The following is a 16305-nucleotide window of genomic DNA, read 5'->3' on the forward strand; positions in this document are numbered from 1 at the left end:
TCTGACCAAAGATCCTGTCAGGGTGAAAAGCAAAGGATAATGGTGCCTTGCTCTGACCTAGGATCCTGTCAGGGTGAAAAGCAAAGGATACTGGTGCCTTGCTCTGACCAAAGATCCTGTCAGGGTGAAAAGCAAAGGATACTGGTGCCTTGCTCTGACCAAAGATCCTGTCAGGGTGACAAGCAAAGGATACTGGTGCCTTCCTCTGACCAAGGATCCTGTCAGGGTGAAAAGCAAAGGATACTGGTGCCTAGCTCTGACCAAGGATCCTGTCAGGGTGACAAGCAAAGGATACTGGTGCCTTGCTCTGACCAAAGATCCTGTCAGGGTGACAAGCAAAGGATACTGGTGCCTTGCTCTGACCAAAGATCCTGTCAGGGTGAAAAGCAAAGGATACTGGTGCCTTGCTCTGACCAAAGATCCTGTCAGGGTGAAAAGCAAAGGATACTGGTGCCTTGCTCTGACCAAAGATCCTGTCAGGGTGAAAAGCAAAGGATACTGGTGCCTAGCTCTGACCAAAGATCCTGTCAGGGTGAAAAGCAAAGGATACTGGTGCCTTCCTCTGACCAAGGATCCTGTCAGGGTGAAAAGCAAAGGATACTGGTGCCTTCCTCTGACCAAGGATCCTGTCAGGGTGAAAAGCAAAGGATACTGGTGCCTTCCTCTGACCAAAGATCCTGTCAGGGTGAAAAGCAAAGGATACTGGTGCCTAGCTCTGACCAAAGATCCTGTCAGGGTGACAAGCAAAGGATACTGGTGCCTTCCTCTGACCAAAGATCCTGCCTGGGTGACAAGCAAAGGATACTGGTGCCTTGCTCTGACCAAAGATCCTGTCAGGGTGAAAAGCAAAGGATACTGGTGCCTTGCTCTGACCAAAGATCCTGTCAGGGTGAAAAGCAAAGGATACTGGTGCCTTCCTCTGACCTAGGATCCTGTCAGGGTGACAAGCAAAGGATACTGGTGCCTTGCTCTGACCAAAGATCCTGTCAGGGTGAAAAGCAAAGGATACTGGTGCCTTGCTCTGACCAAAGATCCTGTCAGGGTGAAAAGCAAAGGATACTGGTGCCTTCCTCTGACCAAGGATCCTGTCAGGGTGAAAAGCAAAGGATACTGGTGCCTTCCTCTGACCAAGGATCCTGTCAGGGTGAAAAGCAAAGGATACTGGTGCCTTCCTCTGACCAAAGATCATGTCAGGGTGAAAAGCAAAGGATACTGGTGCCTAGCTCTGACCAAAGATCCTGTCAGGGTGAAAAGCAAAGGATACTGGTGCCTTCCTCTGACCAAGGATCCTGTCAGGGTGAAAAGCAAAGGATACTGGTGCCTTCCTCTGACCAAAGATCCTGCCAGGGTGACAAGCAAAGGATACTGGTGCCTTCCTCTGACCAAGGATCCTGTCAGGGTGAAAAGCAAAGGATACTGGTGCCTTCCTCTGACCAAGGATCCTGCAAGGGTGACAATTAAGCTAGGGGATCTGTAGACTTATTCTGTACTGGGATCTCCTCAGAATCATAACAGTGATCTAATACTGGTGACATATTCAAGCCATCCAACCACACAAGAACAAGACAAATATATGCATGAACCTTCCATGTGAAATAGGTATGCCAAAGGTTCAAGTTTTTGACAATTGTATTTCAAAACTCATAACACAACATACCTCAGTTGTCAGTCCAACCAAGGTGGTGCAGGTGTTTTGAGGTTAAAATGCATATATATTGGCGGTTTGCACATTTATCTATTTATTCCACATTTGATACTTCAACATATAATAACAATCATAAATTTATTAATGTATTGAATCTATTATCAATATCAAGAATTCAAATGTGGGATATCACATAATTGATTAAAACCTTCCAATAAAGAGATAATACATACAATAAATTCATATTTTTTTAAAATATCTAAAAGTAATAAGTTTCACATGGATACAGAAATACAGAATTATGATATTAGTGCATCAGTTATTGATATCAAGAAATACTGCCAAAGGTTTAGATGTTTTGAACTTTGAGATGTAAGATTTGCATTTATTTTTAATGGCCCAAGTTTGTTTGGCATAGACCCACTCCAATACAAAGCATTAGTCTATTTGGTTTTTATGACTGCAAAGTATATTGACTTGAACACAAATCACCCATCCTTATCATCAAAAATGTGCAACTGATTCTGTCACCGTTGAGTGTGTGTGTAAATTCTTCCCGAGAGAGTTCTCTTGCTGTCAATGTTACATATCAGAAGTCACAGCGAAGCCCTTCTCAGAGATTGGATTCTGCGATTGTTCAATTTGTGATCCTTAGCATGTTGTCATGGTCCTACAGCAATATTGGGAGGTCTTTCTGTAGAATGGCCACACTATTCCTAAAACGCTGGGCAGTCAATGCCATAGATGGGACTTGTTTTCTCATGGAAATAGAACTCAATAAATACAAGCCTGAAAAGATAAGAAAACCTACCCTTGGTGTAAACATGTGAAGAAGTCCATCTGTTGCCCCTCGCAGAGTTATACCCCTTCCGAAGAAGATGATAAGCACCACATAGGGAAATATTGCTGTGAAATACACCACCTGAAACCCAAAACAAAGGGAAATATTGCCAAGAAATACACTACTAGCTACACACAACATAGGGGAATATTGCTGTGAATTACCGGTACACCACTATCTGCACACAACATAGGGAAATATTGCTGTGAAATACTGGTACACCACTATCTACACACATGATAGGGAAATATTGCTGTGAAATACCGGTACACCACTATCTGCACACAACATAGGGAAATATTGCTGTGAAATACCGGTACACCACTATCTACACACATGATAGGGAAATATTGCTGTGAAATACCGGTACACCACTATCTACACACATGATAGGGAAATATTGCTGTGAAATACCTGTACACCACTATCTGCACACAACATAGGGAAATATTGCTGTGAAATACCGGTACACCACTATCTACACACATGATAGGGAAATATTGCTGTGAAATACCGGTACACCACTATCTGCACACAACATAGGGAAATATTGCTGTGAAATACCGGTACACCACTATCTACACACATGATAGGGAAATATTGCTGTGAAATACCGGTACACCACTATCTGCACACAACATAGGGAAATATTGCAGTGAAATACTGGTACACCACTATCTACACACATGATAGGGAAATATTGCTGTGAAATACCGGTACACCACTATCTGCACACAACATAGGGAAATATTGCTGTGAAATACAGGTACACCACTATCTACACACATGATAGGGAAATATTGCTGTGAAATACCGGTACACCACTATCTGCACACAACATAGGGAAATATTGCAGTGAAATACCGGTACACCACTATCTACACACATGATAGGGAAATATTGCTGTGAAATACCGGTACACCACTATCTGCACACAACATAGGGAAATATTGCAGTGAAATACCGGTACACCACTATCTACACACATGATAGGGAAATATTGCTGTGAAATACCGGTACACCACTATCTACACACATGATAGGGAAATATTGCTGTGAAATACCAGTACACCACTATCTGCACACAAGATAGGGAAATATTGCTGTGAAATACTGGTACACCACTATCTGCACACAAGATAGGGAAATATTGCTGTGAAATACCGGTACACCACTATCTACACACAAGATAGGGAAATATTGCTGTGAAAGTCAGCGATTATCCTGAAACTTTTTACCTGTGAGAGAAAAATCTCCCCTGGTCCAAAAGCAATGAGATTTTTTGGCGTATCATGAAATATTTATCTTCAAACTGTATTTGACTTTTGCTTATTGTTACTCAAATTATGATGCAATTAATGTTACTAGATTATATAGATATATCCTACCGTATCCTATTTTGGAATACATAATTATTCAACTGCGAATATTTAATAATATGTGTACAATATTGGACAAGAGTCATCAGAAAGATGACATATCCCCCCGGCAGCTGTCTGTAAAGTAACCACAAGTAAATGTGCAATTCTGTTTATGAGTCAAGAGTTGAATGTTCTTTAAGAAGCATACATTGTTTACCAACAAAAGATCCACCATGGTCGCATCCATATAAAATTGAAGTAAAACGTGTGTTTCTGCTGGGTTTTTTTTATGTAAACAAATGACAAATTACAAGAAACAAGCGTATAGTCAACGAAGTCATCTATATCCCCCACCCATTTTAACATGTTATGGTCCCAAACCAGGTAACTGACCCAACATTTCTCTTAGCCCATGTCAAAATAGCTGCAATTGAAATTCTAAAATAAACATTTCTAAAACTCCTTTATATCAAATGGCACCAGTTCAGTATGTACTTTATATATGGACATGCAATGTTTGGCAAGGAAATATTTAACAGTTTATTTGTTATACTCCATAAGTTAACACACCCTATATGAAAACTTAAATCAAACTTGTTGCCATGGAAACGTAAAAAAAATTAAAAAAATAAATTCCAAAATAGCAAAAGGCACCAGTTCAGTATGTGCCTGGTAGACATGCAAAGTTTTATAAGAAAGTATTTAACGGTTTTTGAGTTGCGCTCCGGAAACGAACACCACCCTTATAGAACCTAAGTCCAACTTGTTACCATAGAAACGTAAAAAATAAAAATTTATAATATTCCTAAATAGCAAAAGGCACCAGTTCAGCATGAGTCTGATAGACATGCAAAGTTTTGTAAGAAAGTTTTGAATGGGTTTTGAGTTATGCTCCGGAAACGAACTCTACCCTATAGAACCTAAGTCCAACTTGTTACCATGGAAACGTAAAAAATAAAAAATTCTAAAATTCCTAAATAGCAAAAGGCACAACTTCAGTATGTGACTGATAGATATGCCAAGTTTCGATCAAATACACTGAATTCTTTACGAGTTCTGCCCCGGAAAAGGAAATGATTACGGACAGACGGACGGACAGACAGACGGACAGACAGACAGACTGGCTGATCGCTATATCCCCCCGCATTATATGCCGGGGGGATAATAATGAACACTGTCAACTGAATTAAAATACTAATTACATAATATTTATGTTTTTCTGTTCATTGTCGACCTTAGGTGGAATTATTTGCGAGTACAATTATAGATTGTTTAACAGACATATTTAGTGTGATCAGCTTTTCATAAGGCTGGCATGCGGGAGACAACAATCTGCTGTTATTAGATTAATAGCTCTTCGACAGTGTGTGTTATATTGTAATCGAATATATGGAGTGTGATAAGGCATGAAATTACGCCTGTTGCAAATAGGAGAATAGGAGCTTCATGTACAATCATGGCCATAAAGAATGAATGATTTTTTTTCCAGCCCAGTCTGCCTCACATCCTCTTACTGTAGCTATGTCCGTTCTCTCCTTTCTCCTACTCCATGAAATACACCATATAGGCCTACATAATCCCACTGAACATTGACAGTTAGGATTTGAACAGTTTGTCTAAAACGTAAATTATTAAAATGTAATGCAAAAGTTCATAAATATGGTTATTAATATAAAGAATAAGTTGTAAAAATAATACCAGACAGGATAGTAGGTTTGATGTCTACAAGCCTTAAATATTAATAGACAGGTTGGTAGCTCTAAGAGGTTCTTGTGTTAGAAAATTGATCATGGATCATATAATCAAACATCTGCCAGTGTATTAACTTACCTTTCCTGAAGACTTAATTCCCTTGCAGATACAGCAATAGACAACAATCCACGAGAATATAAGACACAACAGCATCTTCCACTTGACACCATCTGCATCATCAATTCCCGATGATATGTCAAGAGCGTTTCGGTACCAGAAGTATGATGTTGATCCCCCTATTTTGCACTCTGGGACAATGATGCTAATGTTCGGAGCAGTTGTGATGGAGGGACAGGAGGACCAGGGTAGGGGACTCTGAAAGGAGTGGAACAGGTAGAAGAAACACCACATGATGATGGCGTTGTAGTAGAGGGCCACCATGAAGGACGTCACTGCGCTTGCGATGCCGACGCCACCCATGAGAGGGTGGATCTCGTTCCACACTCCAACACTGCCTTGACGGAGCTTTTGTCCAATGGCCAGTTCGAGGTACAGAAGGGGCATGCCCTCCACAAACAGCATGACAAAGTAGGGGATGAGGAACGCTCCTGAAACAAAGGAGAACGCTGTGAGCTGCTGCTCTCAACACCAGTCTGTCTGTCTGACCAGTGTCTGTTAGGTCAAATTAATTACATGTTTCCAATTTGGAATGAGAATCTGTCATGAAGCTGTTTACTTTTCATCTTTTCTTCCTAAATGTCCCAGAAATCAAACCACCATTAACCAGTCTGATGACATTTGTTTGAGGGAACACATGCCTACCACAATACAAATGCAACCAGATACCATCATGCCTCCAGGTAGCCAAATAAAGATTGAACCTAAATTCAGCCCTGGTCTAATGTAATATACTTCTGGTTGGAGAAAACACATAACTCTTTTTAGACCCGAGATGATCTGCCGTAAAAGGCAACTATGCTGTCATAAGAGGCGACTAGCCGGGCTCTCTAAAACTTTGTTGATGCATGTCATCGTATCCCAATTGTATAGAATGATGCTCATGATGTCAATCACTGGATTGCTTGGTCCAGACTTATTTATGGAATATTGCTGAGTGAGGCATTAAACAAACAAACAAACAAACACATGCCACTTGGAGTATGAGTACACAAAAGTACCAGAGGTACAGCTGTTCACCTACATTGATGAATTGTCCCCTCACAGAATGTGCTAAACTATATTGAATAGAACAAAATTATGGCAGCCATTTGAAATTATTAAAATGAAAACCTTTCTTCAAGGTTAAGATGGTTCTTATGAATGTCTTCCAAATATTTTATAGAATATTTCCCGCAAAGGTATGTCCAATCGTTTGAAATAAGAGGTAGGCACAAATGCAGTATATATGCGTCACAAACATGTGCTGTGATATTGGATATTTTAAATTGAAGAAAATAACAAATTTAATATGTTGTAGTGATATATAGACATGTGGGAATATGATATTGGTCTGTTGAGAAGAAGAACAGACACATGACTTGAGGTAACCTTGGCAATGTCCAGATTGTGGTCTTGCCTGTGGACATACTAAAAGGTGGCTGTTGTATTCCCTTTCCCCTAGATGTCACAAAACAACACATTCAAACAACCCTGTAATCATACAGTCTTATCTCAACTATGTCATTTGTTGTTTTTGCTTTATAACCATGTCCTAGCTGGCAGTTGATCACTTGCTTGACAAAGGTACAATCCTATATACTGAAACACGGCACTGAAAGTTGAAAATGCATTGTCAATCTTGTGTTCATTCTTAGGTTGATGTGAACCAAGGTTCTTTTGCCTACAATAAAAACTTCTTGAAGTATGATAAAACATTTTCCTTTGTATGCAAATATATCCAAGAAGAATAAAAGCATATTTATCTAGAGAATCGCCAATGACTTCATAATCACCAGTTTGTGTGTTTTCAGTGCTGTGATACTGACTGTATCAGACATGAAACACACATGCAGGCACACATGCAGGCACAAAACGATGACTTCCAGGGGGAAAGTTCACTATAAATATTTCATGATGTCAACATCAGTATGTCAATTTCATATCATACTGTTTGTAAATTAGTTACCGTTTTAAAACCAGTTGGTAGTGACAAATACTAATGAGATTGCAAAATGAACAAAGAATTTTAATATTTTTACTTTATGCAATAGTGCTGCATGGCAACAAGCTGTATGCCGTATACAAACGAGGGCCATTATCTGACTGAAACATGCATCATTTGTCTCAAACTTTTCAGATAAAATTCAAAGTTTTAAAACATCATTTTAAGAACAAATTTCAAAATGAAAATGAATTAATTTCATTAAATGTAAATACAAAAATGTGCTGCCAGGATCAATATTGTTTAGATTATTGATTATTTGAATTTGCACATGTTTTCAGCAAATTTCTTCAAAGGACTGAAATTACATATGTTACTGCAGCACAAACTGTCCCCATGCAATGAATCATTTTATACAGCTAACTAGTCCAGCAATTTATGCTATTCTGGTATTATGTTTCAGCAATTAATCCCTTGTCCCAAACATTGTGAGAATAAATTACTATAACACCCTTCATACATATTTTTCCGATAATCTACGATAGAGGTGGACAATGTTTCAAGAGAATTGTATCCAAGTGATGCCCGCTTCATAGACCCCAGTGAGGTGTTATGGAGATAGTGACTGCTGATTGGTCAGGTCAGTTAAAAATGACAATTTGAACCAAAGAAAGTGAATGAGGTCAGTATGTAATGGAATGACCCATAACAATAGGAAACATTAGATCACTGCAGGAGAAAAGGAAGGCACCTTTCAGACATGTATTACGAGTTCAGAATTCTATCTGTAAACATGATAAATTAAAGTGTTTAGACTGAAAATGGGTAATAAATGGAATAACCCACTTCATACAAGTGATAATGGAATATGTCACTCATAAATTAACATTAATTTCACTTGTGACATGATTTCCTTGTTGGTCATATAATAAAGGCACAACAAGCGTGCGCACGCACACACGCACGCACGCACACAACCCCCCATTCTTCAGGTTGCTGCAACACCTATGCTCATGACTGAACATCTCAACATATAATGTCATCATAAGGAGAAAAACATGCTAAGCTCAGCTTCCTCAGTCCGGCAATTGCGGATGAGATGACATTTACAGAGCCAAAAAAGCATTTTGAGAGAAATTCAGGGCATTACATAACATTTTTATCAGAAATGACAGAGTAATCTTCACAAATTTTCAATATAGCTGCCATTCTGGCAGTACTGAAAATCAGATTCAAACCTCTTGAACACACACAGCTACCATCCTTGTTACAAAACAAGCATGTGATGTTTCATCTTCAAGGGATGTTTACAGATTGCCAGAACGCTAGACAAGCAAGCCATGACATAACCCGTGGTTAGTCATATATTGTTTAATGGCAAAAATTATCTAGAACACTATGGTTAAACTACAAGTCACTAATGTTCGCATTTCTTTCTGACTATGCACCCATTCCTTCTGACTTTTCATATGGTTGAATAAAGATATAACTTAAGTCAACCTCAGTGTATGCATGACCAGATCATTCAATACATGTATCTAAATACGTTTTGCAAGTGCTGTGATAAAAAATAATAATTCCCAATCGGACATTTTGTATCTCTTGAGACCTACAGTGGGTACCTAGGTAGTATCGGGTAATAGAGGGGTGGGTGCCCGGGTAGTAAATTTGGACTCGTCCCAGCCCTAATAGCCACCATGTCTACAGATGTTTAAGACGATTTCTAAATACACACCAACAATCTTGATTACTGATTATTGAAATTCTGAGGCAGAATAGGTCAGCAGTACCTCATGACTGTCTCCCTGGAGATTGTAGGGAAGAATAGGTCAGCAGTACCTCATGACTGTCTCCCTGGAGATTGTAGGGAAGAATAGGTCAGAAGAACCTCATGACTGTCTCCCTGGAGATTGTAGGGAAGAATAGGTCAGCAGTACCTCATGACTGTCTCCCTGGAGATTGTGGGGAAGAATAGGTCAGCAGTACCTCATGACTGTCTCCCTGGAGATTGTGGGGAAGAATAGGTCAGCTGTACCTCATGACTGTCTCCCTGGAGATTGTAGGGAAGAATAGGTCAGAAGAACCTCATGACTGTCTCCCTGGAGATTGTAGGGAAGAATAGGTCAGCAGTACCTCATGACTGTCTCCCTGGAGATTGTGGGGAAGAATAGGTCAGCTGTACCTCATGACTGTTTCCCTGGAGATTGTAGGGAAGAATAGGTCAGAAGAACCTCATGACTGTCTCCCTGGAGATTGTAGGGAAGAATAGGTCAGCAGTACCTCATGACTGTCTCCCTGGAGATTGTAGGGAAGAATAGGTCAGCAGTACCTCATGACTGTCTCCCTGGAGATTGTAGGGAAGAATAGGTCAGCAGTACCTCATGACTGTCTCCCTGGAGATTGTAGGGAAGAATAGGTCAGAAGAACCTCATGACTGTCTCCCTGGAGATTGTGGGGAAGAATAGGTCAGCTGTACCTCATGACTGTCTCCCTGGAGATTGTAGGGAAGAATAGGTCAGAAGAACCTCATGACTGTCTCCCTGGAGATTGTAGGGAAGAATAGGTCAGCAGTACCTCATGACTGTCTCCCTGGAGATTGTGGGGAAGAATAGGTCAGCTGTACCTCATGACTGTCTCCCTGGAGATTGTAGGGAAGAATAGGTCAGCTGTACCTCATGACTGTCTCCCTGGAGATTGTAGGGAAGAATAGGTCAGCAGTACCTCACTACTGTCTCCCTGGAGATTGTAGGGAAGAATAGGTCAGAAGAACCTCATGACTGTCTCCCTGGAGATTGTAGGGAATAATAGGTCAGCAGTACCTCATGACTGTCTCCCTGGAGATTGTGGGGAAGAATAGGTCAGCTGTACCTCATGACTGTCTCCCTGGAGATTGAAGGGAAGAATAGGTCAGCAGTACCTCATGACTGTCTCCCTGGAGATTGTGGGGAAGAATAGGTCAGCTGTACCTCATGACTGTCTCCCTGGAGATTGTAGGGAAGAATAGGTCAGCAGTACCTCACTACTGTCTCCCTGGAGATTGTAGGGAAGAATAGGTCAGAAGAACCTCATGACTGTCTCCCTGGAGATTGTAGGGAATAATAGGTCAGCAGTACCTCATGACTGTCTCCCTGGAGATTGTGGGGAAGAATAGGTCAGCTGTACCTCATGACTGTCTCCCTGGAGATTGAAGGGAAGAATAGGTCAGCAGTACCTCATGACTGTCTCCCTGGAGATTGTGGGGAAGAATAGGTCAGCAGTACCTCATGACTGTCTCCCTGGAGATTGTAGGGAAGAATAGGTCAGAAGAACCTCATGACTGTCTCCCTGGAGATTGTAGGGAAGAATAGATCAGCAGTACCTCATGACTGTCTCCCTGGAGATTGTGGGGAAGAATAGGTCAGCTGTACCTCATGACTGTCTCCCTGGAGATTGTAGGGAAGAATAGGTCACCAGTACCTCATGACTGTCTCCCTGGAGATTGTAGGGAAGAATAGGTCAGCAGTACCTCATGACTGTCTCCCTGGAGATTGTAGGGAAGAATAGGTCACCAGCATATATATATACGCCATGATGACAAAATCATACCGCAGACATCCTTAAGACAAGAATTTGGAACTGGGGATCTTATCTTCCTTAGAATCCCAATGTGAATTTATCAAAATGAAGACTCAAGCCTGAACAAGTCCAACCATACAGTAGTGAGTTAATGATGATCGGACCTGTGAAGATCTGGGCTAGAATAGGTCTTTAGCAACCCATGCTTGTCATTAGAGGCGACTTTGCTTGTTATGAGAGGCGACTAACAGGCTTGGGTGGTCATGGTCGCTGACTTAGATGCTCATAATATCAATCACTGCACTGTCTGGCCCAGACTTGATTATTCAATGCCCTTAGACTGGGGGGCATTTGTGGGGCATTTGTGGGGCACTATGTGTTGATCCGCCGATTTCGGATTAAATTCTAGTCATCATGGTTATGATCTCGACATTGCCATAGCCATGTAAGCATCTTCAACATGCATTACTCCGGGTTATTCGCATTAAGATCACATGACGTAAATACAAGGACCCCCCCCCCATCCCCCACAATGCACACCCATCATTCCGCCTCACACCATTCTCCTACTACTGTGTCCAACTTTTACACCACAACACAAGTGCTGAAATAACATGTCACTCACATTGTTTGACATGCATGCTATCACATAACCATTATGTTAGACAGCTGTGCACAACTGAAGCCACTGGGTTTTTCAAGGTGAATCAGCAACCATAGTGTTGCACAATTCACTGATTTTTAAAGTTAAAAAAGAATTCCAACAATCATTGCTATAGGAGTGACACAATAATGTAATATTAAATCTTAACTTGCTTACTATGAGGTGGGGTGAATGGGGTTTAATGTCACATTCAAGATTATTGCACTAATATAGAGATATGCATGTGTGTCTGTCTGCTTGTACTAGACCAGACTAATGCCAATTTTATAGTGCTAGTCCACTGAGATACCATGCCGCAGTTTAACATGAATACCCTACTTAGACACAGAATACTGACCTATCCTTGTTTCATAGCCCTTCATGCCAAGCGCCAGACAGGGTAACAACAAGTTTTGTTTGTTTGTTGTTTAACGCTGCACTCACAATATTCCAGCTATATGACAGCAGTCTGAAAAATATTGAGTCTGGACCAGAAAATCCAGTGACTGACATGATGAGCATCGATCCATGCAATTATTATACGATGACATGTATCAAACAAGTCTGGGAGCCATGAGTGAGTCGCATCTTACTCCTGTCTGCCCCAGCAGTCAACAAGGGGGATGACACACGAGGTTACTCCTACTCCTGTCTGCCCCTGCAGTCAACGAGGGGGATGACACACAAGGTTACTCCTACTCCTGTCTGCCCCAGCAGTCAACAAGGGGGATGACACACAAGGTTACTCCTACTCCTGTCTGCCCCTGCAGTCAACAAGGGGGATGACACACGAGGTTACTCCTACTACTGTCTGCCCCTGCAGTCAACAAGGGGGATGACACACAAGGTTACTCCTACTCCTGTCTGCCCCAGCAGTCAACAAGGGGGATGACACACAAGGTTACTCCTACTCCTGTCTGCCCCTGCAGTCAACAAGGGGGATGACACACGAGGCTACTCCTACTACTGTGTGCCCCAGCAGTCAACAAGGGGGATGACACACGAGGTTACCCCTACTACTGTGTGCCCCTGCAGTCAACAAGGGGGATGACACACAAGGTTACCCCTACTACTGTCTGCCCCTGCAGTCAACAAGGGGGATGACACACAAGGTTACTCCTACTCCTGTCTGCCCCTGCAGTCAACAAGGGGGATGACACACAAGGTTACACCTACTCCTGTCTGCCCCTGCAGTCAACAAGGGGATGACACACGAGGCTACCCCTACTACTGTCTGCCCCAGCAGTCAACAAGGGGGATGACACACAAGGCTACTCCTACTCCTGTCTGCCCCTGCAGTCAACAAGGGGATGACACACGAGGCTACTCCTACTACTGATTGTGAGTCAGTGAGGTTTGGCATGTATTTCTTAGTAAACATGGTAAAAGCACAATGACTGCAACTTATGAACTTTAATGCTGTTCAGGATGCCTTGAACAAATTTGAAACTTCTAATATCAATAATCACTGATACAAATGTCAGATCCCTAAAAGTCTTGTAGGTCTTTGAGAAGATGCTTAAATTTCACACAGAATCTACTTGAATTTTTTTTTTGATACAATGGATTTGGGCAGTGGTGAGCTAATAAGAAGGTATTTTTAGTTTAGTTCATGCATATTTTAACTTTTCTTTTTTTATTAAAAATGCTCACATCACATGGTGTCAGATGTAAAATCACAATTGCCAAATGCACTTTGACACCTGAAAGATAAGAGGACGTTTGGTGTTAAAGCCAGACTCATGATCTAAATGGGTTACCACAAACTTCCTCATTGAACTAGCTCGTCCCTGTTGAGTTATAGTATCTTGGTTTTAGTGTGAAATAATGAGCTTGCAATGCAGTCTTTTTTTCACCTTACACTAGCAGGATTAGTACATATATTTTACATATTAAATCAGACTGGCTGCAAATATATTCCTTTTACAAGATTGGTAGCTTTTACTTAATCTAATTTTGTTTGTTGTTTTAACACCGCACTCAGCAATACTACAGCTTTATTACAGCGGTCTTTAAATAATAGAGTCTGAGAAAGTAAGTTGGGTTTAATGCCGTTTTGAACAGTATTCCAGTGATATCCCGCCATGTCAGCTTAATGTAGGAGGAAAGCCCGAAGTCATACAGGCCTCAGACGTTTACCATTTTGGTGAAATCCTCGAGGATGGGTATGGTGCTGACAAACCTAGAAACATAATTGGGGTGAACTGGGATTCAAACCCATGATCATAGGTTTCTGGCATGCCCAAGGGACAGAAGTCTGCACAGCGAATTGCAGTGCCTTACACGACTGGGAAAATCATCCTCCTTAGTAGAGTCAGAACCAGACAATGCAGTGATTGACATCATGAGCATCAATCTACCCAATTTGGAATTTGATGACATGCATGCATCAAGTCAGTCAGTCTGACTACCCAATCTGGTTAGTCACCTCTTACAACAAGCATGGTTTGCTGAAGACCAATTCTAACTGGGATCTTCAATGGGTATAATAAAACTATGATTATCAATAAAAGAAAACATTCTGTGTGTTGTTCAAATATTCTTTTCGCTCCATGCTTCAAGAAAATCAGTTTGTTTCTGTGAGCCCATTTTAGGCACAAGAGCCCATATTTCACAAAATATTTTGGCAGAACATCAATTATGTCCAGTGGACAATCATTCTTATTTGTAAAACCTGAGGCAAAACTATGTGTTTCAACATACATAACTGTGGTAGTTCAAATTAATATTCACATATTTTTCCGCAAATATTTTCAAAACAAAGCATCATGTGTAATGAACACACACTGCTGAAATATGGCTTTTATAATGATAAAAGCAGCGTAAAATATACTGAAATACAACCTCGGAACAAATATGTATTTTGTTCAATACACAATACGTTTTTGATTATGTTGCGTAAATACATTGAAGACGTGTTCAGAACTGTGATACACATCGCCGTTTTCTAACGAGTTCTGTCGCACCTGTCAACTGTTAACAATTAAACTTTCCACGAAGCTGACCTAAATATTGAGGACAATATCCTCATTCCCCCTCTACTCCCTTCCATCAACTTGCCGCGAAATTTCCCATGTTGTGACCACTGCGTGTATCCTTCCGTGACAGTCGCCCCGCGAGTAGTGTGGCGGTCATTCGTAGTACCACATGCATAGCTTACCAGGAACGCACAACCAACAAATAAATAAACACGTGCATATTCGCACGTGAATAGCAAGACACGCAACATGATGACGGTGGCACGTGAGCTTGTCAGTTTCAAGGATGTTCACTTGGCGCGTTAACGCGGTTGTACTGAAGTCTGGTGCACACTTGCATCATCACCACTGATGCTTGTTGTCAGGTCAGAAAGTATTGCAACCACGTGGCCGGGTGTAAGTCAGAACGACCTGGAATTCTAACTCATGTTTTAGGTGCATTATATAAAAGGGAAAAATAATATCTTACCTCCACCATGCTTTTGGGTCAAATATGGAAATCTCCACACATTCCCAAGTCCTACGGCATAGCTGATAACCATGAAAAAATACTGAATCTTGCTATCCCAGGCAGCTCGTGGGGGGTCACCCTCTGTAATGATCGCAGGGCTCTCCATGGAATCTGCATTCAAAGGAGCGGTTAATTCAGGATTGTTTTCAAGGTTTTCATCGTGTTTCTTCCCCATTTTGTAAGTTAGCTACGAGACCCTACTGTACCAAAGCACTGACTGGCGTACACTAATAGCGAGGTGGGCGAGTCGACTTTTGCGGGGGTGTCAGAACTACGACATTTATACGTATGTATTTGGAATAAAAAAAGCCAGATTGTACGTAGTATCTACCTGACATATATGATTAAATGTGTTGTTTCCTTAGCGTATCATAAGTATTTGCACTATACGTGTTTTGTGGAAGTCCATTATTGGATTATATAGTATTTTGTCGTACATATTATGTAACCACATTTTCAATCCATCCCAATTCAATTGCTTATAACTGGAATGTGTACAGTTGAAACTACATTCACATGGTTATGAGTGGTCAACCCCGTCACCGTGACGGGATTCCCAATATGGCGGCCAGTGTACCTACTTGGAATCCCGTCATTTGCCCTCCGTCCACAATTATTTTACTTCTTTGCATTCTGCAATGACATGACAAGCCACAACAATTAATGTCGCTCGTGGGATGTTCTCCTGTTGCATGCTGACCTGCCTGCCACTTTTCACTTCGCAAAATATCAGGCTGGAGCCACCATCTAGTTTGAGCAGTAACCATTAATTGTCAACGATGGTCCCAGGTAGTTTCGAGCCGAAACACACACATCGTTCTTGAACTTCAATTTCAAATCATGGGCACCTGGAGTCAATAACAGTGGCGAGCTTCGCCACGTTGCGACCTGCTACTGACTGCGAGTGTGCGTGACACTATGTCAAGGGAGATAACTGGCTGGCTTCAGCAGTCTAGCGGAGGTTTGTTTGTTTGTTTG

General features: G+C 41.3%; 1 protein-coding gene across 1 annotated transcript in view; it reads right to left on the bottom strand.

Annotated features, from left to right (window-relative positions):
* The window catches only part of LOC124121464 (sodium- and chloride-dependent transporter XTRP3-like), a 48347-nt gene extending 32795 nt beyond the window's left edge, over nt 1-15552 (bottom strand). The window contains exons 1-3 of the mRNA XM_046484474.2: nt 15286-15552; nt 5678-6147; nt 2457-2567 (exon numbers count right to left, since the gene is read on the bottom strand). Coding sequence (XP_046340430.2) covers nt 2457-2567; nt 5678-6147; nt 15286-15502 — 798 coding nt within the window. The 5' untranslated portion in view covers nt 15503-15552. The remainder of the gene's footprint in view (nt 1-2456; nt 2568-5677; nt 6148-15285) is intronic.
* Nucleotides 15553-16305: the final 753 nt, after the last annotated feature.

This window comes from Haliotis rufescens, unplaced genomic scaffold, assembly GCF_023055435.1.
Source record: "Haliotis rufescens isolate VD_foot unplaced genomic scaffold, xgHalRufe1.0.p SCAF_19, whole genome shotgun sequence".
NCBI lineage: Eukaryota > Metazoa > Mollusca > Gastropoda > Lepetellida > Haliotidae > Haliotis > Haliotis rufescens.